The sequence below is a fragment of the Cheilinus undulatus genome, linkage group 18, assembly GCF_018320785.1.
Source record: "Cheilinus undulatus linkage group 18, ASM1832078v1, whole genome shotgun sequence".
NCBI classification, from domain to species: Eukaryota; Metazoa; Chordata; class Actinopteri; order Labriformes; family Labridae; genus Cheilinus; species Cheilinus undulatus.
The window spans coordinates 16,619,661-16,643,286 of NC_054882.1; the positions used below are offsets into that span (position 1 = coordinate 16,619,661).

Genomic DNA, 23,626 nt, shown 5'->3' on the forward strand with positions numbered 1-23,626 from the left:
TCTCAAGATTTCCACAAAAACAGCTGAATGTAACTTTTTGTCACTGGAAAACCAGTGTTGTTATCCTGATGTAGTAACTAGGATGTTAAGAAAACAATCAAAATTGGCTGATAATACAATATGTCCTCTTAGGGCTTCCCTAGTTATGCACTCTGTTGCATTCTCAATTGAATAACTGATTGTAGCTTTGTATTTCTGGATATTATGCCATGCTTCATTTTGATATAACATTATTGCATGTTACATTTATCAACAGTAGCACATAATAACGTAATAACAGCTATCTTTGAAATTATAAATACTAATGATGCTGTTTAAGAAATCATACTGAAATCACTGCCCTGCATTTTGATTCAACCTAATACATTACAACCCTGATTTTATGAGTTAAATAAGGCGATAAAATATGGAAAAACTAATACACTGCCTTGGTCCTTGCACAAATAAACCTTGGAGGGGATCCTATTCAGTTCCACGTGTTGCAGCATTCCTCGCTGCGCACGTTAAAGGCAGTTTCCCACAATTTTACATTAAGATTTGAAACAGTGGTTCGTGGGCGGTGGATCACAGTAAAGCTCCTTAATGAAAGAAAACAGCAGAAATTGTTAATGGCCGAACCTGAGTGTGTCAGCCCAAGTCCTTCCTCCAGATTATTTTCTACTTTGCGTGCTATCACACAGACGCTTCCCTCTTGTATCAATGCGTGATTGAAGGGAAACTTCTTTTGGGAAGTGCGGGGACTACTTTAGGTCAACTTTGGACGGAAACGCTTATAGTAGGTTGCAGCTGGCTACAATAGTGGTTTAATTTAATAGAATATACGGTCTTTATTGATATAAGGTGATAGATTGTGTGCTGGTTGAGGATATTAGATCGCAAGAGTGTTGTGTTTTTACTACGTCGCGGAAGGATCTAATTTTCTCAAGCGAGGGTCGACACATCCGCCCAGTTTTCCGATGTTTCATTCCCCCCGAGTTGAAAATGGAGTTCGATTAAAGCAGATGTCCAGCAACTTCTGAAGGGAAATTCAAGGCTATTCGCTTTTACTTTACGTACCTGGGTTCGTATCGAAAACATTTGGAGCCTTTCTCGGCTTTGGATGCCTTTACTGCAGATTACTCGGACACGTTGACGGAGCAACGCTCCACAGCGCTTTTTCAAGTGTTGTTCAGGACCTGAAGTTGGCGAATGGATGCTCGACAGACAGACATAAATAATCTGCCAAACGCTACAGTGTATAGCATTTTCCACGGTTTTTGAGGATCTATTTCCATTTTTGCAAAAGGAGGATTCGGGTTTGACGAGGAGGATGATGCTGATGGCCCATTTGTTGTGGTCGGATTTTACTTCCAGGGAGGATAAAATGAATCAACGATTGTCATTCCTCCTCGCGATTTAACGTTAGTTCAAGCCAGCAGAGCTAACGTTAAGCTAGCTTCACTTGGTTTTCACAGGGACGCTTAGGTAGTTAGGCATGCCCCATTGCAACATCGCTTACTTACTTATCCGAAATCGTGGGGGTAATTCCTATATGTGAGGGAAAAATGGTGATATTTGTGGTATTTTATCCCGCCGTCACTGCGTCGTCGATGCTATTGCTAGGATTTGGATCCCCGTGAGGAAAAAAATGAGTGAAGATTCAACAAATCCAAACAACGAGTAAGTACTTTTTGCACATTTTCCCATATTTACATACACATATACCATACAGCTAATGTACTCATACATCTTAATGTGTTAACACATGCTTTAAGCGACGAACTAATCACAGTGATATATAACCGAGCAATGCTAGTATTTCATCATCTGACTTTCTTATAATCAACGACAGGAGACAGACTTATATCCTTTTTGCCTTGACAGCTTTTATAAATGTACGATGTGGATTATGTTATGAAATGAAATGTGTCTGACAAGTATAGGCAAAACAAGGCCCGTAGTAATAAAATGGCACATTTCATAATTTCTTGATTAAAATACATGTAGGCTGTGAGAATTTATGAAGGCCACAATATACGTAGGCAACGTTTTATTTATGTTTTTTTGCCTTATAATTTAACAAGACAACTATATGGTCAGGAAATGTATAACTCCTATATGGTTTGACAGTTAATAAGGGACCAGTCGTCACAGTCATGCTCATTACGTTCTGTTTGTATAAAATAGGACGTTGAATACAGAATTGTTAGATATATCACGACCAGAAAGCGTAGTATTGAGGATCTATGTCCGCATGTTACTGCTGTCCGCCATTATTTACGACTATAATAAGCATTTAAATACAATACTTTATGTATGTGCTTGAGTAGAGCCTTTCTTTCATGAAAATAAACCTAGCCGATTGCGGCAATGTCAACGTTGAGGAGCTGAAGATGCCATTTTTTTTCTCAATCGCACTCATTTACATATCACAATCTCCATTCATAAAAACGCTTTAAAAAGGCGTCGCGCGCACGCCCAAACCTCCGCAACCCACAGTCTATATTTGTAATGTTGAAGGTGATGTGTTTTTGCACGCGTCGCGCCCATTTCCAGTCGCATTTTGCTATTGTTTTAATGGGCTGATCCCTTGTGTGCGCTTGTTGACAGTCAGTGAGAAATATCTGCTTCGGGAGGTGCTGCGGTCACATGATTCCCTCCATTCATAAAGTACCTGCCTGCCCATTCACAGCACTGTACACTGTTTCGCATTGCACCGACGATCACACAACGATCACATTTCCTGTTTTTTTCAAACATTGCACACTGCATTGCATTTAATCGCTACATCGCGTCTATAAATAGTCGTTTATTCAACGAAAGCGCCGTATATCTTCAACGATTTTCACTATATTGGAGGGTTTTCTTTGGTAATGTATTTGTCACAGAGGAAGTCATATGCCCCTTTCAGCTATTTACAGATTCATGGTTTAATGATCAAAACACACCCATGGTTTTCCCCATTCCATGTATCCTGTCTCTGTGAGGTTGCTTGATTTAATGCATGGAGGCTTTGTCCTTGAACTACACTTCTGTTTTTTATGTAACACATGCCATGCAGTGTCTTTTCTTCATTTAAAGCCTCACCAAGCAGATTACAAAAAAGCACTTACCCATAGCTGTTTGAAAAACTACCTAAATGGAATCTAGATGAACTGTTTTTGCATTTAGTCATGATTTAGCTCAAGATATGATATGATCCAGAGGTGAGCATTCATTTTCGTGAAAATCAAACATTAAGTGACACAAGCATTGCTATATTTTTCCTGAGACTTCCTGCAGTGACCTAAGGGATTCCTTAAGGCCCTTGGGCCCCACTTTGGGAACTGCTGCTGTAGGCTATATGATCAAAGCTGGAGTTGTGCAGCTTACAGTATATGCCTGGTTTGTTCCTCCCTGCATGATGGCAGCAGCTAAGATGGCGAAGTGATCTAAACATCGTTGCTATGATTCCACCATCTTTCAGACTATTGTAGGATTCATTGTAATGGAGTCGACAGCATACAGAGCATAGCCTGAGCTGTTTATTTTTAAAACATGCTCTTTCCTATATCCGGCATTAACAAAAAAAATGAAGAAACCTTTTCTTTTGATCAAATTTTCAGAAATTGATTTTAACAATGTGCTCTACTTCATTGATAAAATAGATACAGATCGTTAATGACTCATTTCCTACACCTTAAAGCCTTATTTTTAGAAGACTGAAAACATTCCAGGTCTTCTTTTGAGATTATCCTCTAAAGAAATTAAGAAAAAAACTATCTGTTCTTCTGTAACTTGTAGTGTAATTACTATCTAAAATCTCTCTCCCCTGAATGTGTGAAAGGAGTGTCCTGAAGTGGTTTAGTCTGAGTGATGGGTGGTAAGCCAAGCTGTTGTACGTACACAGCACACCCTTCGCTGAGAACATGCTACTTGGCCTTGGTGCAACTATGTTCACAAGGCTGAAATGAAAAGAAGGCACATACTGCAGCCTTGTCATATTTTGGTTTGCATCTGACTCTTGGTGTGGTGTGACGTAAGGCTTATGGGAATTTTAGCAGACAAGGTTTATGGTTGTGCTGGGAGACTTACATGCAAACAGCTTCCTTTGAATGTTGTGTTTAAAATACCTAAAACAGTCAAGGCAGTAGCCTGCTTAGGTCCATTGTACAAGTGCAGTTTTAATTGTTTACCATTAATAAGATTAAAGCTCCCTTGATGAGTTTTGACTAAAGTTTAAGCTTGTACTGTACTGGGTTGGTAAAGAGATAAAGAGATGAGAGGTACTGCCTTGTCTACAGGGATCACCAAAATCAAGCCAGTTCTTCTCAGGAGCCTTATGTTTGGCAATGTTGAGTCAAATTTTAATGGGCTCAGAGAAAAATGAGTCTAGTGGTGCAAGAAGTACCAGACTAGAGTTGTCAAGAGTAGTCAAATTATTTTGGGTTAATCAAGGTCCACAACTAGTGCGCTTTTTTATCACAATCCCATTAATCATCAGCGACAAGCTTCACAATATATATGAATAGTTTTGATACATTTTAAAATTGCCATGGGGTATGCGTCCGGTGGAGTTAGCCCCAACATGCTGCCTTTAAATATTCAAGATTTAGCGTTGGTGATTGGTAGACTGTTTAAAGGAAGCAGGCTAAAGTTAAAGCTTGTACTGGACAGGGTGGTGAAGAGGTGAGGGGTACTGTCTTGTCTACAGAGGGTGCTATAATTAATGCAGTCCTACTCAGGAGCTTCAAGTGGTTGGCAATGTTGAGTCACATTTGAATGGGCTGGCAGGAAAATGAGTCCAGAGGTGGAAAAAATACCAGACTAGAGCTGTCAAGATTAATGAAGTTAACTGTGATTTATCACAGTCCACAGTTAGTGCACAGATTTTTTTTTTTTAATCGCAATTAATTGCATGATTTATTTTAGCCCCTATCAGCACACTTTGGGTGAGTCTCTGCAACATCTCCCTACATCCACAGTGATGTTAAATAAGTCCACCACTGCTCCTTATTATCTAATTTTACTCTTTAAAATCACAGCTCAGTGGACAAGTCATAAGTCATCTGCACATTGTCGTCAAACATTTACCTTTTTACAGTTCCCTTGTTTCCTTTTAAATCCATGACAAGTTCCCTTTTCCCTGATTTAGTTCATGATATAATCTCTGATCTACCTATTAAAGCAAGTCAGTATCCAAACAGGAAGTCAGTTACCCTTAGTTTAAGACAGTAAAAACATCTAAGATGTCACAAAAATGTTTTGAATGCAAAATATAGGAGTTAAAAATGTGATTAAAAAGGGTGCAATTAACTACAGAAATACTGAGATTGATTGTTTTTGAAAATGCTAATAATTTGACAGCCCTATACCAGACTGTCTTACTCACGTAAAAGCACAGTTACTTTGGTCAAATTTGCTTGAGTAGAAGTAAAAGTATTGGTCTATAGGTCTGCTAAAATAAAAGTAGAAAGTAATCCATTTAAAGTTCTAAGTTGTAAAGTACAGTGTGCAATATCAACAGTAGAATATGAATGTCCAACCAGGTTGGTTATAACAAAGTGAGACTTAACCTAAAATAAAATGAAACAGCTGTTTTTAGATGAAATGTGGGATCATTCTCTCTGTATTTGCTACTGTCATATGTTGTGAAAGTCAAACTATGGCCATTATCTTGTTGTTTGCAGAAAGCAAACTAATTTTGACTTTTAGTGTGTATTTTTACTCAGTACTTGATGTTTTTTTAATGAAATGAATTACAGTACTTCCCCTGAAGTTTACTAAAGTGAAAGTAAAACTAGTGGGTTGAAAAAAAAAAAACTGCTCAATTACAGTAGTGTGAGTAAATGTACTTAGTTACTTTCCACCTTAGAATGAGTCCCCCACTCATATTTTCAGCAAAGTTCAGCAAATTTGTGTTCCACTCAAAAAATGTAGGGTACAGCGTCATTGTTTTAGAGTCCTTCACTTGTGTGGTTGTTGTCTTTTGCCAATCAGGTGACTCTTCTCTCTGTGTCCCCTTCCTATCTGTGTGATTGATTTGGCAGCTCGGTGTTTTATCTGCCAATGTGGGTGTCATGATCTTATCACCTGAGGGCTGTTTTGAACTCCCAGTCCTGTTGCGGAGCTTTTCCAAACACATTCCTCCCCATACAACCCCCATCATGTTCTTGAGACGACAAAAGGAGACAGCTACTTCAGCTGCTAGGCCTTGTGCTTTACAGCCTGGGTAATTGGCTATATCCCGTGGCCCTTATGTTAAGCTAAATAATTTCCTGGACCTTTTTTTATAGATGCTATTATTGCCAGTTGTTGGGCATGACCTCCATGAACACTCAGCTTTACTAGCTGAATTAGTCTAAGCTGTAACATCTCACCTTTTGGTAAGCCTGTTCTGCTGAACACGTTTGGTTTTGCTTCTGTATTCTTTTTAGGGAAGTGTTGCTTGTGACTACGGTGGTTTATAGACTAATGACGTCTCTTTTGACAAATATGTATTGTGGAATTTGTTAAGGTTTTTTACTTAATGGATACTTGGAGTTTTCACCCATTAAATTCAATTTTAAAGGAGAAATTAGTCTTTATATTGAGTCAAAAGTTTTAAAAAGTGCCTAATCCTTGAAGTTACTTTGAATATAGAACTTAGAAGCTGTCTTATTTTTTGTGATTATTGACAATGCTCCTCTGTGTTACTAGGGGCCCAGGGACTGTCTGTAACCAAGACAAGCCAACAGACTGAGCAGGCCTTGTGTAGTGGTGGACTGTTCCATTCCCATGGCAAGATTTATGCCTGGATTTTGGGTATTTTAAACCCGAGCCACTTCCCTCTTATAATTTTCATTTCCTCCTCAAGTATTTTTGGAACGGGCATAAACTGGCATAAATGTCAGCAGTGTTTTTAGAGAGTTTTTCAGACAAATGATTGATTATTTTTAAACAAATGCTGACATATGAAGCCTGTTTGCACTAATGAACAGTAATATCTTCATCACACCCTCCATACAGCAGGGCTTGTCTTCATTTCTTTTTCAAGAAGAGCCTCTGATGTCCACAGACCATATCTCAGTGCTTCTAAGAAGTGCTTTTAGCTCTAGGTGTCTGAATTGTGGATATTGTTTTCAGTCGTGCAGCATGCGGGAGCATGAAGGCTGGGCCTTGTTGTCAGCTCTTTGCTGCAGCTGGGCCGTGATGGTTCTTTCCTGCGAGGCCACAGACATAAAAGGACACAGATGTAAATCCTAAACCTTGTGTCTTTGATTGAGTTTCCAAACACTTTGAAAACAGGAAGAGGTTCCTGTGTGTGTCCATGCACACACACACTCGCTCTCTGGGAACATTTGGCGTGTGTATGTGTTAGGGGTAGAGATAGGCCTGGTTCCTAGAAGAGTGAATCAAAGCAAAAATAGCTTAACATAATCAAATAGATCATTAATAGGACAAGTTTAGGCTGGCAAGAGTTTATATTTCTATCCGTGTGGTCATATTTAGTCCTGTCTAGCATTTGGAGCAGACTTCTATGGGTTGAAGGAAGTGTCTTCCAGGCAGAGATTTCCTTGAATGTGAATCTAATTGATTTTTTTTTAAGATTTATTGTTTGGTTAATGATGATAATAACGATAATGTAATTTCCAACTACTTGTCACAGCAGTTTCACTTCACAGCCATGGGCTATCATGTTGGTTTGGTGGTTTGTCTTTCTCATGTTGCTCCTGCGTCGTCTTGATAATCTCTCCCACAGCTAGCGTTCTTCCCTCATTCCCCCCAGCAGATTCAGAGTCGATGCTGAAGTCCCCTCAGGGACTACTTTTACATCAAAGAAAACCAGAGACGCTGCAGCAGTCGAAATTTGTGGTCCAACCCCCCCCCTTTTTTTTTTGGTAATGGCAAGCGCAAGGTTTTAATTTTCCAAATGCTTGCGGTTGAAATTAAGATCATCTCAATATGTGGCTGTGATTGATGTTTGGGAATAGTTTTTTGGCATTCGTTACACATATGGGACTCTTTTGATTTACAGTGCCACAGCGTAGCGGCACCTAAAACGTTGTTGTTGGGGTTGCAGGCCTATTCCAGTAATAGATGGGTTGGTTAGAAAACCAGTGTTGGAGATGCTGTGTTGCTGGTTTAGGTCTATCTTTGCTGTCTGTGACGGATGCTACCAGAAGTGGCTGTAATTGGAGAATTTGTCGTCATATACTGGGTTGTGTTTCTGTGAAAAATGGTGGTTAATTTTGAAGTGTGGTGCAGCAGCAGAAGGGTTGTTCTCTTTTTGTTTTTTCTCCTGAGTCAGTTGGTAGCTAAGCTGAATGTTCTTGTGAGGGAGATGACTCACCAGCAGCCTGAGGTGTTGAGAGGAGATAGGGCAAATTTCTCTTTCACTTCTCTTTCTATAGCCGATGTATTAGTTTTCACTGCAGCTAAATAAGCAGGCCTGTGATGCCAGCCGCCTGTTTGTGCCTCTGTCGCCATTGTCCCATTATTAGTTCCGTTTTATTAATGGCTAACAGACGGCCCCTTTTATAAGCGTCTTGTTCGGGCCTTATGTCATAATTTCCTCGGCGTCCATGTTGGGTCATGTTGCTGTTTGTTGTGGGTATGTCTGTGCCCTTGAGTTTGCCACTGGTTATTTAAGGGATTTGAACCGTGGCTAATAGGCCAGCTAGTTTGCACCGTTCAGATTAGATGCACTGCTGGAATTGACGGTCGAGTCCCAGATTGCATGTAATTCATTTCTTCAATGAGGCGTGATCACATTGAAGGAAACTGCAGCACTTTATCCTCTTACAGCTTTAGCTCCAACTTTGTTTTCTCAAGAATTATAGTTTTAATCAAATACTTCTATCATCTTAAAAGCCTGGCCTTTTGTTGATCCTTGTGTTGATCTATATTGAATATTATCAAGAGAGCATTTTAGGTAAAGCTAAAGCCCAATAGTGTATTATACCTATGATAACAGCTGTTAAAGATGGCCACACATTAAAGAAAGCATAGACCATGAGTCACAACAGGTCCAGCCTTTCACGTCTTCCATTCCTCCCTCTACCATCACAGTGATTGCTTTCCTTTCCGAGGATAATCTATAGAATCGGATTGGGATAAGTAGCTTGTGTTTATTCCCTCAATGATATTTTAATGATTTTTCTCCCCCCTCAAAAGTCCAAAGTGGTCCAGTGGAGCTTGACCGAGCTTGACAGCCTTCCTCCGGTTTTGATACAGGGGTAGAGATGGGGAGGAAAAAGGGGTAGGTGGAAAAAAAGGGGGCAAAGGGGGGAGCTTTTCTCCCCTTTTCTGATGCTAATGAAAGGAGGAATGGTTTTCCAGCTTTTAGCTTGCAGAGTGTGTCTCCCCTGCAGCATGCTCCGCTGCCTGGACATTGTGGGAGGACAAAACTTCAGGCCCGGGATCCAATAACGTGAAATTTCAGCAGAGAAGCGGCCATTGTGTAGAGAGAGGCAGCCGGGGAGGGGTTGGGTGGAAGAGGGGAGAGAAGGAGCGGAGGAAAGGGAGGGTGACTTGGCGAGCACCCAGGGCTCAGGCCACATCCTTTCTATCCTCTCCTCTCCTCCTCTTCCTTCTCCTCCTTCCCTTACTCTGCCTCTTCTGTTTTTCTTTCAATGCCCCCCCCATCCCCGTACTCTCCATCTGGGATGGGAAGCCCAAGGCTGAGACAGGAGCAAAGCATGATGGCGTGCTGGAGCCCAGTGAGCCATGGGCCGGAGCAGTAGACAAACGGCCACTTTGTCAACTTAGGAAATGGTTGTCCTAGGATCCCCCTTCTCAACCGTACACTATAGCAGGCGGCCTTGGGGCCCAGGCCTGCTTGCTCTGCACGTGCTCCCCCATCACACCTTCTCCTCCTCTCTCTATGTTTTTTCTCTTCAGTTTAAGTCAAGATGAAGCTACCTCTGTTTTCTCAGTAAAATCTTTTATGTTTGGTTTGTTTCCTCTTACTGTAAATCAGGTTTAAGACAGGAACATTTCCTTATTACCGCTGTCATATTGTGTAGAGCCTTATCCCACCCTTTTGTGAATAATAAATGAAATATTCAAATGTGAACAGGAGCTGTTGACTGTCACCTTGGTCTCCACCCTGTTCCCATCCATTTCCCCCACCTCACACAGTCCTCCATTACACCCCCACCCCCGTGTGTCTCTCCTGCTTTCGGTCGGAAATGAAGTCAGTCATCCAGCAGAATAACTTGGAATAATTTGGAATGGCGGGGCTCCTTTCTCTCTATCTTTCTCCCTCCCCCTCCCCTCTTGCTCACAGTCCCAGGCCAGCTGATCTGCTTCCGCTCTCAATTGTGTGTCCAGCCGACTGTGTGCTCTCAGCAAGGGGCGTGGAGGCCGGCCTTTGTCTCCTTCGTCCCACTCTCTGAACCCTATTTGTGTGTGTGGGTTATGCTGCAGGTTGCAGTCAGTTATCTTCTGGGACCTAGAAACATTTTTTAAGAAGAAGAGGTAGTTTTTAGAAGAGGTAGATTGAGCATTTGGTGCTCTGTTTTAAAGGTTTTGTTCTGTTAAAGTGATGACTCTCTATGTTCATTGCAGATTTAGTTAAGCTTCAAAAGTGCACCTAAAAAATTTGACCTAGCGTATTCACTATTTAACTATAACTGCATTCCTTTTAAGTATAAAATAAGGAATCAGGTATTTCAAACTTGTCGCACATGGTCCACTCCACTTCCTCTCTGGGCCCGGCCCCCCTCCCTGTGAGTGTCATGGTTGCTGGCATGTGTGTGATGCTAGGTCTGAAGGGTCAGACCCTGGTCATTGTGCCCTGGTCATGGCTGAGCGACACCACCGCCTGCCTTCTGTTCACCCCAGGGACCCCCCTGTCTGATTGACAGCCCCTCCTGCACCCATCACCCGCATCCTTTTATTGGGGGGCCATAGAGGGGTGTAACAGCAGCATTTCCTTCTTTTACTGCCTGTTATACTGCTCAAAAATGCTTTTTCCTGCAACAGCAGAGGTTCTCATGTTAGCTTAAGCACTAAGTCCGTCACACTCTTAAGAAGTGTAACCAGAAAGGGTGTTGCTAGGAGAATGCAAGGGGAAGTTAGTTGTGGTAGTGTATTTCTGCACTCTCTGTCTCGATCAGTGTGTGTTTTAGTTTTAGGACAGCATGTGAAAAGGGAGCTGAAAACTGTGATATGGCTTCATTTTGTTTGACCCTTAGTGTTGGTAATTTGATCAGTTCTGTGTCTGTTATTCTCCAGCACTACCATTCATTACTTCAGTAGCATATTTTTGATTGGCAGGATATTCGCTTATTTTTGGATGCATTTGTTAAATTGGTGGCAGAAAAATCAAAGCAAAATATTTAAAAATGTCCCTGGAGTTTTTAGGATTATAACAAGTAACAGACTTCTAGTGTTGTCAAATTTTTTTGCACCACGACTTAAAAATCTTGAATATAGTCACACTGGCAGAACATCAACATTGATTATGCTGTCGTCCACACAGCTGCTGGAAATTTAACATTGAAAGAATTTCACAAGTAATTAGTCTGTACCATTGATTGTTTGCATGGATTAATTTAGCAGTATAACATTGATGTTTAGGTTACTGCTCCAGGTGAATAGCTTTACTTATGGATGAGCCTTTCACTCCTTCATCTTTGGTTCTTTAACTTATGGCAGTCATGCTGATTTGGTTTAATGTAGATCATCATGGTCAGTGTAAGAATGTTAAAACTGTGATGAACCTGATATTTTTAGTTTCAGTCCTCTTTTGCCGAGGTGTGTCAAGCTGCTACTGAAAACACCACATTTCCTGATGGGGCCATTCACAAAGAAAGCACTCAGGAAAAACATTTGCAAACTTTTATTGTGAAGGATTTGTCAACTGTACCATGTTTATAGTTGATTTAGCTTAGCTTGCAGTGGTACCAGTGAGTTTACACAACTAAGGAGTCTACAGCTGCTTCTCTGACCTTGTTTATCGCCACAGCCAACTTCTTTGAATCATCATGAACATAAAACAAGAGAATCACCAGCTCAAATACACCTTTAAACAGTTGTTTTAGCTGTTGTAATACGAGTCGCTGCAGCTCGTATTAAAACCACTAGACAGGCCGATGGAGATGCTGAATAAAGCGAAAACTCTCTTCATGTTGCTGTTATTACGGACAAAAAACTTCGGGAGGAGCGCGCACTCATTTTACCTCATTACTTGCTTAACATCAATCACACTGATACAAACGGATGACGTTTGGCTTGTTATCTGGCTGCTCTGTAGTGTCAGAGTGAAACATGCTGATGGCATGACTCAGACTAAGCTGCGGTCTGTCACATATCACTTTGTAATGCTAACACTAGCATCATGTGAGTACCACAACACAACACAAGTGTTTAAACTGGTGCCGACGTTGCAAGAATTCATACCATGGCAGGAATGTTACTGGTCATGGTATTGATACTGGTTTCTAGCACACCACTAATACTGCTCTGCCTAAATGCAAGATGGCAGTGCAAGATCTACACTAGATGTATCCCAGCTGTCTGGGTCCACCATGTTTTTGGCTTAAGTACCTGAAATCATTGCATCTGCAACCAGCCTTGTTGTGTTGGAGTTTGAGCTGATAGATATTGATCATGCTGTAATTATTACAAAGTAAAGAGAGGAGCCATTAGAGAAGATGGAATGTTAGGATGTTTTCACATAAGGGACCTGAGCCTGGATCGGAGTTGACCCAAAGTTCAGTTCCATTTCGTCAGTGTGAACACAAGCCTACTGGACTCAGGCACCAGGTCCCGGACCACCTCTTGAAGAAGATATCTCAAAGTGGAAACTCAGTTAATAGAGTTGTAACTTCAATGTTAAACTTCTCCCGTTCATTCAAAAACCACTGTATCTGTGCAGCCTGTTTCATCCTCTGAGCAGCACGGTAGATGTGGAATTGGTAGAGGGTTTTTGTTGGCATCTTTAAAATAATAGAAATGTTTATGGTCGCCAACAGGATGGACTCCATTGACCAGGCGGAGCATAAACAAGTGTCAACACAGGTTGTTGCCTTTTTACAGTTATGAAGGTGCTACAACAACCTACAGCATATCGTTAGCTTCATGACATAATTGCCTAATTCATATTTTAAGGGTTTTAGAGAAAAAGAAAAAACATATTTTTCCAAACGCATAGGATTTTTTTTTTAATTATACTGGACTGTAACAAGCACTGTGATTGGCTGAGGATATAGGCAATAAGGCACAATGAACCAGCAGCATTAGTAGGGTAAAGTTAGGCAGATATCACAGTTGGGCCAAAAGATGACTTTGGCAATAATGCTATGGGGCTAATGATATGCTACATTTTGATTAGATGCAGAAGTATGAATCACGCTTTAGGGCTGTCAGGGTACCGGATTATTAAAGGTCAGTATGATTGTAGTATAAATCAAATGATATCTGCACTCATCTCTATAGCTTAGCAACAGTAGCTTAAGTCTTGAAAACCCAATATTAGGTATTTGTTTTGTTTTTAATTTGCAAAAACACAGACAAACTCCTGCACTTTTGGTAAAAATTACGACCAAATATTTAGAGTTGATTTTATTGAACTTTAGAATCACATAAAATATATTTCTTTAGGTGTCAAAAAACATCAAAATATCTAATATTTCACAGTCTTTTCTCTCAGTCTTTTCCCCAAACTTTTTTTCCCAAAATCCTCTTAATCTGTCCTGAAGTAACTTTTTGATAAGAGTGTAACACTACTATGCAGTATTATTACTCAAATTGATAAGAGATGCCGTATTTCATTAATAAACTAGGACTGAACTTTAATTTTGCATATCAAATCATTGTATGTCTAGCTATTAAGGTTTTATGTCTGTGTTTTGTCCAAAATATATTTTTCTTTCTATTTTTTTTATGAAGGGCTGCATGGCAGCGCAGGGGTTAGCGCTGTTGCCTCACAGCAAGAAGGTTCCTGGTTTGCCACCCAGTCAGGGTCTTTCTGTGCAGAGTTTGCATGTTTGGGTTCTCTCCGGGTACTCCGGCTTCCTCCCACTGCCAAAAACATGCTCATTAGATTAATTGATGACCCTAAATTGGCCATAGGTGTGAATGTGAGCGTGCCTGGTTGTCTGTCTCTATATGTCAGCCCTGTGATTGACTGGCGACCAGTCCAGGGTGTATCCCGCCTCTCGCCCGACGACAGCTGGGCTTCCCTCATGGTTACCAGTGCTCCAAAATGTATGATTTCAGCTCCATTTTCAGTCTCCCCTGAAAGCTCAGAGAAATATCTTAAACTTCTAAGTTCTTGTTGCCAGCCAGTCTTTACCCGTCTGTCTGCTTTTTGGTTGCTGATGGTATTGGTAGCTTGTTCTTCCACAGCTGCAGACGGTGTCGAGAGAGTGAACAAGCACAGTAAAGCTATGGCAGACCAGCTAGATTTGGATATGTAGTGGATAGTTATTTTTTGGTTACTTGCTCTCAACCACCTCTTCATGTTGTCATCTAGGAGGTAAAATTTACTAAGATAGGTAGTTTTTAAAAGGCTTTATTGGTTGGTTCAGTTTCAGATTTCCATCATGCTCATCAGTTGTGTCTGGGAACTTTGGTCACCTATTCCCATATTCCAGGATATCAAAGATTTCACATGGTTTAAAACAAACAAACTCGCCTCTGGTTTAATGCTCTCCGGCTCTTAGATTCATTACTAACCAATAATCTGTGCACTGACATTTGCCTAGGGTGTGGAAGACGGGAGGCCAAAGGTTGCTTTTATAGTGATAGAGGAATACAAGAGGCAGCGAGTGGGAGGACAGAACTATTCTTCTTTAAAGCAGGACCTTCAGCTCATTTTGTGTCATATTAAATGTTACAAGTAGTTAAATATTTCACCTAAAATCATTGTCTCACAGAAGAAATTCATTATAGAACGTGTGACGTCTTCATTAGCCAGGAGGCAATGTGTTACAGGCAACATCCGGCAGCCAAGTTCTTCTACTCCTTTGCCTTTTTCTGTCAGCTCTCAGATCTTTGACAGCATTTAATATTTTACCCAGCGTTTCTGCAAAACGCTGGCCTCAGCACACCCTGACCTTTGTCATTTCCGGTGGCCCAGTGCAGTCTGTGTTATCTAATCAGAAGACCATCTGACTTCAAGTGAAGGCACAATAAAGCATGTGAACTTATGATGCATAATTAAATTTAAGAATCAAAGCTTTGTGTTAGAGAGTGTAGGGATTTCTCAGTGCCAGACTTTTTAACTTCAACTTCAACTACAATTTATCTACTTATTTACAAAATAACTTCATTTGAATATTTGTAAGCTGAAGCCAGATAACGAAGTCTTTATCAGAAACTTGCCAGTGTGAAAAATAGAGTGATCATAAATCTAAATCCTTCATTTTTAATGATGCTGTAGGAGCACAGATCTTTCAGACTGAAACTGATGCAGATCTTATGTCATTTTCATTTTCATTCAGTATTGGCTGGGAGATTCCTAAGTGACTGTCAGCAGTTGTTGGTTCTGCTTATTTTAACACCTGCTGGTGGCGTATGATATGGGCTCACGCTTTAGACTCAACTCTAAAGTGCCTCGTTATCATTTAGCAGACTTAGCATATAGGCTACATCAGGTCATGCTTCCTTTTGCCCAGGGATTGTGAAATGCACAGCACACCTGAACACTTTTCTTTTGTGAAGATGGGATAGGTTGAGTGTCTTACAGCTCAAAAATGTCAGTATGTCAGACACAGCCATGTAAGCATTACCAGCACTGAGAGCTAGCGCTGCTAATGCTAACGAGCCAGGAGTAACACACCTCCAACAAAGAATGTATGCCAGGGAAGTGGGAGACGCGTGGGGAGGAAAATATCAGCAGAGGGGTTTGCTGTGCTCACAGAGAAATATGCTGATTATGAAATAAAGTGTGTTTTAAAAATGTGTTATCAATATTGTAAAGTATTAGCTTAAAAGGGAATTAATAGTTTTGGCAGATATGAACATTTCTGCCTGTATTTAAAAATGATGTTTTTGACTAAACGTGGTTCCTGCAGATCCCTGAAATGTCTTAAATAGTCTTTAATTGTACAATTGAAATTTAAGGCCATAAAAAGTCGTAAAAAGTCAGATTTTTACAAGTGACAGGTCTTAAATTGTATCAGGCACTTTGACTCAGACATCCGTCACCAGTCTTTGCTTTCAGGCCAACCTTGTACAATTTTAATCCTCTTCCTCCACAAATTGTTGTATGAATGTTCTCCGTATTTCAAGGAATCTAGTGTTGGATGTTCTAAATGTCTTGGTGGAGGACTCCAGACCTCTCTCTGGATTTATCTGACTCATTGTGATTTAATAAACCTTGTACAGTTGTGAAACACTTGGCCAGTTCTCTAACCTCTGGCTTACCAGGTTGCCCATTTAAAACACCTTGCAGCCCACTCTTATTTTAACAGGTCTTCCTAACAAAAAGCATGCATTTGCTTTTAATAGATTAGAATCAGCTCTGTACACCTGCAAAAATGTGTTCTAATAGGTATCAATGTTGTGTATATTGATAGAATAGAGCAGCCTTTCCCAAACCCAGTTTGAGATCTGAAAATCATCTGGGGCCCACCACAACCTTCATTCAACCCCAACATGAGACTCAAAGCATTGACCTCCTTATTCTTTTTTCATAAACAAAGGATTTCAAACCAAAACAAAGACAGACAAATGTATGTTGTGGCTCCACAAATCCTTTCTTAGTAATGTTTATGCAGCGTAGTAGAATGCTTAGTTTAGGGACACTAGTTAATGTAACACCAATCAAACAATGACACCTGTTCATCACACAAATGTCAAAAGGGCATCATATCAGTTAAAGCTTCTACATGTAGGTTTTTTTTGACTTCTTGGACTGTAAAAAAGCATTTTAAAAATTGATTATTTTATGATCAGTCAAAACTTTTTTATTTTTTAAAATCATTGTTGTGGTTTATATATGAGTGAAGAGACCTCCCACATCCCACCTGCAGTAGCTTCAGGGCCCACACTTTGGGAAGCACTGGGATAAAGGCATGAAATGTAACAGAAATCATCAAATTTGGGTGTTTATGACCAGAGAAATTTCTTTGTCCTGTACTATGTGACATTTTATAAACAGTTCATTAAATCAGAAAATTCAACCCTTGCCCGGTGTACTGAGAAATCTCATGGCTTTCATTTTTGGCAATTTACTGTGCAAAAAGTGGTTTTAATTTTTCTCAGTTCAGGTCTTTAAAATGTCTTAAAAAGTCTTAAATTTGATTTTTAAAAGCATGTAAGAAAAATCTGCCTATATCAGCTATAAATATTGGCCGTACCAGTAAGTTAGTGGAATTTTAGGCTGGACCAACAGACCTATGTCTACTTTTGATTCACTCTCTTCAGTCTCACCAGCTGTCCTTTATACAACACAATCTGATTGGCTCGATGTCATATGAGTACTCACCAATCGACATTTAAGCCTGGGTGTCATTACACAGTAAGGGTCTCACATTTTCCTGCTGCTTCTGTGTTGTTTCTCATGCAGATAGACCTTGGGGTAAAAGTTAATTTTTCTGATTTTCTTTTGATCATGCAATTTTACATTTGCGATATTAGGTACATTTTGTGTGTCACAATGAATGCATATCGGTTTCAAATATGGGTCTCATAGGCTACTAATAATCGGTACTGGTATCGGTCCTCAAAAAAACAATATTGATCGACCATAATTGGAATCAATGTTTTTTATTCTGATGGGAACATATTTTTCCCAGTATCGCTGCTGACCATACTGCCAAAGCATTAAAACACTGAAACAAGTGATATTTGCTAATCACGTAATTTAATAACATCTTGTAAGTTAATGTGTATGTTTTCCATAAGTGACGAGAGTGTTAGTTTTACAACAGGTTACACAATACTCAGAATCCCAGACAGGAAGTAGCTGAATTGCTGGAAAGGAGCTGATATGAGTAGAAGCCTCTCAGTCGTTGGGTCCAGGCTGGAGCCCTCAGCTTTAGGTAAAAGGTTTGAAATCAGCCGTGTCCAGAGGCTGAGGCTGAACTTGACCACATGGTCAGTCACCTTCTGTCTGTGGTTAAACATACACCAAGAATTTAGAAATCGTAGTCAATAATGTGTTGTATCACATGCTAAATATAAATTAAACTAGGGTTTAACCCTTGACTTTGCTCTTTCCTTTTCTTTTTTTTAGGTTTGAAGCAGATTTTAGACTGGTGTGTTTCTAGTAATAGTGTCTGGAAAAGGCTAGGTATCCTTTTATATTTTGATGTGTTTCATGTAATCTCAGCATGACTCTCTAGTATAATGTGGTGAATTGTGTTGAAATGCTCAACTTGTGGGCAAATGTGATTTTTTGAGACACTGAGACCCTCTCCTATTTTTGTTATGTCTATTTGTCTGTATAGAGCTGCTCACCACACTCTCAGTGACCATTTTGTGTAGGCTACATGCACTGTACTACCACTGAGCTGTATGTGGGCTGATATCTCATGTAGGCTGTTCGCTTTTGATGTTTTGTAATCCAAGTTAAAAGACCCTCAAGGAAAATATCAAAGCAGAAATTTATAGAACCTGATCACTGCTGATTATTTCTACTAAAAGCATTTTTCAAGTTGTATTCTTATTATTTTTCCACCCTCCTCTCTCCCTCCTCCACAGTGACAGTTATGCGCGCGTGAGAGCAGTGGTCATGACTCGGGATGACTCCAGCGGTGGGTGGCTTCCCCTGGGGGGCGGAGGCCTTAGCTGTGTCACCGTCTATAAGGTCAGCCGGGCGGAGGACAGCGGCAGCACCCACAGCGGAGGCAGCGGAGGAAGCAGCACCAACCTCAGCCCCTGTAGCTCCAGTCCTAGTCCAAGCCCTAGTCCCAGTCCGAGCCCCACTTCGGTGGAGTTCCATATTAAGGGAGAGCGGCTCAAAGACAAACTGGTAAGAAAACTGTTCATCTCATAAAGCAAGAACTGCCTTTTTCCAGTGTTTCAGGTTATGCTGTGTTGCGTAAATTCTTTCACGCACAAACAAGAGATGCTGCATTCTCTCTTATGAGGTCACTCTGACCCCCACCTCTTTCCCAGACTCCCTCCCGTTCTCTGTGCCTCACTCACTGACACACTCACTCACACAGGAAGTAGTTGTTTGGCTTTCCTCCACTGTGCAGGTATCTGAAAATAGGAGCAAACTGCGTGATGCTGTGATGCATGATGATATCATTAAAGAGAAGGGCAGATTACTCAGGAGTAAAGAATGTGGGATGAGGGATGTGGGAAACACACAAAGAGCTTAGAAGAGATCCAAACGATGGAATAGGGGCTGGAAGTGAACACTGACTCTGTTTTTCCATGAGTACACAAGTGTTTGCTCACCTTTTGTAAGCATTTCCTTTTTCGTAATGTGAAAATGGCATGTTAAAGCCAGGAAAATGTACTCCTGGTTATTATGCAAGTACAAGAAATCCATCATGGCTATACAGCATGTGTAAAGTAAGGAGTTTAGTACCTTCCGTTGTACAGATGAAGCTAAGGGTGAGATATGCCCCTTCACATTTTCGTTGTGACACCTGTGTAGAATCCCTGTTAGCCCTGCATTTTCCTTGAAGTCCTTTCACAACATTTGCAATGCTTTGCTGGCCGTGCAAATGGTGTACATTTATTTTATGTAGCCTCGCAGAGACGTCATCACATTGGGCCCCACTTTTGGAATCACTGGTGTAGAGCATGGATTTAGTCTCAGTTCTCGTGTTGACCAGTTGGTCCAGTTTGGTTCAGTACAGTTTGGTTCAGTAAACCACAGTCATGCTTTCGTTTCCATAGTCAACCATATCCTGAACCGGACTGCTTGGGGGGAAAGCTTCATTCATTGGTTTCTGAGAGGGTTTCAAAAAGCCACTGTTGGCATTTTTAATATGGGAATGCTACCTCCACCAAACGTTACATTAAGCTAGACACAGGCAAAGTGATGGAGCTGTGTTTGGCCTTTAAGCCAAGCCTGACAGCACGTCTCCAGCATTACAGCTGATCCAAGACTCATAGGGACCCATCACCCCTATGACTCTGATGCACCTGATTTTTGATCTGCCGTGTATGATTTGTTGGATGCTGTCAGTGACCAGTAACAATGTATAGTGCTTTGCGCAAGTGCTTGGAACAAAAAAGTTAGGGCGCTGTCTAAAATGTAAACAAAAACACAATGCAATGATTTAAAAATCTCATCAACCCATATTTAACTCACACTAGGACATAAACAACATACCAGATGCGGAAACTGAGACATTTTACCACTTCATGAAAAATATTAGCTCATTTTGGATTTAATGGCAGCAACGCATCTCAAAAAAGTAGGGACAGGGCCATGTTTACCACTGTGTAGCATCTCCTCTTCTTTTAACAAGAGTCTGTAAACGTCTGGAAAATGAGGAGGCCAGTTGCTGGAGTTCCAGGAGAGGATTGGAGGTCTTTGTGAAAAGTCCTGGGTCTTTTTTTGCTGTTTTTTTTTGTTTGTTTGTTTGTTTGTTTTTTGATGCTCCAAATGTTTTCTATTGGGAAAGGGTCTGGACTTCAGGCACGCCAGTTCAGCACCTGGACTCTTCACTACTGTGAAGCCATGCTGTTGTGATTTGTGGTTTAGGATTGTCTTGCTGAAATGGTCAAGGCCTTCCCTGAAAGAGATGTTGCAGAGGGCATATGTTGCTCTAAAACCGCCATCTTCTTTTGAGCATTGATAGTGCCTTTCCACGTTTGTAAGCTAATGCAACCCCATACCATCAGAGATGCAGGTTTTAGAACTGTATCCTGATACCAAGCCTAATGGTCCCTCTTCTCTTTCAGAAAAATCATAAATAGAATAATTTTGAATCATGTGACTGCAGAAGTATTCCCATTTTGCCTCAGTCCATTTTAAAAGAGATTTGGCCCAGAGAACATGGCAGGGTTTCTGGAATTGGATCCCGTATGGTTTCTTCTTTGCATGATATAGCGTTAACTGTATTTGTGGCATGGCCAACTGTGTTGATAGACAGTGATGTCTGGAAGTGTTCCTGAGCCCATGCATTGATTTCCAGTACAGACTCATGCCTTTTTTAATACATTGCCTCCGGAGAGTCCAAAGGTCACGAGCATCCAATATTGACCTTCTGCCTTGTCTTTGCTAACAGAGATTTCCCCAGATTCTTTGAATCTTTTGATGATATTATGGGCTGTAGATGGTGGGATATTCAAATCTTTGCAAATGTATCTTGAGTAACTTGTAGGTGAAATTGTTCTACAATCTTTGGATGCTGTTAAACAGCTGCAGTACACTCATCTGCCAGTTAGCTAAGACATGTCCCTAATTATGCCTTGTTACAGATAAATCTCAGGTTACATATAATCAAAACAGAGGGGTATTTATAAAAATTGACACCTGCACAGTTTTTAGACAAATGACCCAGTGTGGATTCTTTGGCTACTGCAGCCAGCCTCAAGTTGACCCTAGCATTAAGAGTCTTTTGCTTTCTACATGCGTTTCATCCTTCAAAGTCCAGATTGCAGCTTGCTGTGAAGTGACTTTTAGTTAGAGTGAGTGACCGGTCATTAACAGCCAGAAAACCTGCTGATAATTGCATTATTAAAGCAACAAATCCTAATATTTAAACTGATAAAAACAGCAAATATTTAAAACATTTTATGTTATTTTTGATCAGTACCTTTCTGAGATTCAACTTAAACTCTTCCCAGTCAGTTTGCTTAATAGATGGTGTGGGAAAGTTGTGATCACCATTGTTAACAGGCATATTGGGGAGAACTTGCCAGCTATAGCCAAGTGGTTATTCAAGTTTAGTTTTTCTGCACATTATACTGGCAGCATGTACAACATGCACACATATGAGAACAAGCCTACAAAGTACGCAGCCATTCTCTCTCTATGGTCCTAATCCTCATGGCTTTTACTGACATTGCTGTCAAGCTCGTGACCTTCTTGTCACGGCTCATTCTGTGTTGGAGATGTAGAACAGATCCAGTAGATGCAGTGGGATAATCCTGCTGTGTGATAATAAGAGTGTAAATCTGTGTCGGTGAGAGAGAAAACTGTCTGTTAGATGTCAGGGGAGCAAGAAGGCTGCCATGATCCCAACATTAGAGGCTTGTTTCAGCAGGGCATCTAAATCACTCCTTTTTTTTTAATCTTCTTTGACTGATCACATTTTATGTATGTGGTGTTTACCGCGTGTTTGTTGTTTTGTGCGTTGCTATCCAAGCATGTGTGTGGCACAGGAAAAGGGCGTGACGGGAATGCTGTTATTCAGACAGGGTATAGACATGGCTCAGAGACCCTGGCATCTCTTCTGGGACGTGGTAAAACACCCCTATCACCGCCAGAGTCTAACCCTCAGCCACCACAACAAACTCCCCGCCATATGTAGGTCTGTCGGGATGCCACCCAGTGCAGCACTGTTGGCAACAACCACAGTGCTACTGACTGTCTGAGGGCACTGGGAGGAGGACAGGATGAATCCAAGAAAACAAAGGAAACAGACAAAACCACATAAGAACATGCTAGCAAGAGGCAGAAGAAAACACATGGCAGTATCTGCGCTTGCTCCCAAAATGTTGTCTAAAATGGTAACCTCTGTGTTTTGATTTTGGGGCAAATGAAAGACCATAATTATGTTGTACGAGTAAGAAAGAGGCCTAGCTTCTGAATGTTGAAGGCCTGCTTGGTGTGAGATGTTGTCTCTAAAATGCAGAAAAGGAAGGTGCATTTTTTGGTTGAATTGCGGAGATAATTTGTTTTGCTGTTTGGTCCATTTCTGCAGAATCAAGACAATTTTCTATCCCTGAATCCCTGCCAGAATGACAGAATACTGGCTTGTAGAAAGGAAGTGTTTTAAGTGCAGAAGTTGAATCAGGGAAAGATTTGCGTTTAGTCAAAGAGCAGGAAGCAGAGGTGGAGCCAGAGAGATGGGAGACGGAAGAGGTGGAGAGGATCTGTCTATAAGCGCAGTGATGCGGCACAGAGTGTGCTGGTGATGACTCAGCTGGCTCTCCATATAGCTACCAATCACTCTCCTCCTCGCAGCCTCCCCCTCCCCCCTCTTCTCTCCTCTCCTCTCCTCTCCTCTCCTCTCCTCTCAAGATCACACTGGCTTTACAATTGTGACAAATATCGGTTATAACTCTCAGTGCTTCCTGTCGTTTTTTGTCTTTGATTCCCTCTGACACTCAATGCAATTGTTCAGTGCTACTGCCAATCTTGTCATTTAATTGTTTAACTTGTACAAGCTTGCTAAGTATTATGTATTAGCTATAAATCTGGTGTTAAGGCAAGAAACTGTATCATTTGAAACCAATGCCTCCCACGAAGCCTTCAAAACTCAGTGCTTCGCTCCTTGCATAACATCTTCATGCCTCTATGTCTCTATTTTTGACTGGCTTTTATACGGTCAAGACACCAATGTTTTACTCCAAGACAGAATACAGGATAAAATATTAATTTGGCATTGAAATCTCTCAATAAATGCAAAAAAAAATAATAATAATTTGGATGGCCTGATTTCTCCCATCCAAATTCTCTGCATGTGAATCTTCTTTCCTCGTTTCCGCTCTCACGCTTTCTCCTCACTACTCTCTGCATGTCTCATCTCCGCCTGTCCCCCTCCCATGTCTCCAGCCTCAATTGCATCGTTCTGTCTCTTTTTTCTGTCAGCGTGGC

The 23,626-nt window shown here is 40.9% G+C and overlaps 1 protein-coding gene across 1 annotated transcript in view; it reads left to right on the forward strand.

Annotated features, from left to right (window-relative positions):
- Positions 1 to 761: 761 nt before the first annotated feature.
- spred1 (sprouty related EVH1 domain containing 1) overlaps positions 762 to 23,626 on the forward strand; it is a 52,049-nt gene continuing 29,184 nt past the window's right edge. The window contains exons 1-2 of the mRNA XM_041812371.1: positions 762 to 1,659; positions 18,598 to 18,868. Of these exons, the coding sequence (XP_041668305.1) occupies positions 1,628 to 1,659; positions 18,598 to 18,868 (303 nt within the window). The 5' untranslated portion in view covers positions 762 to 1,627. The remainder of the gene's footprint in view (positions 1,660 to 18,597; positions 18,869 to 23,626) is intronic.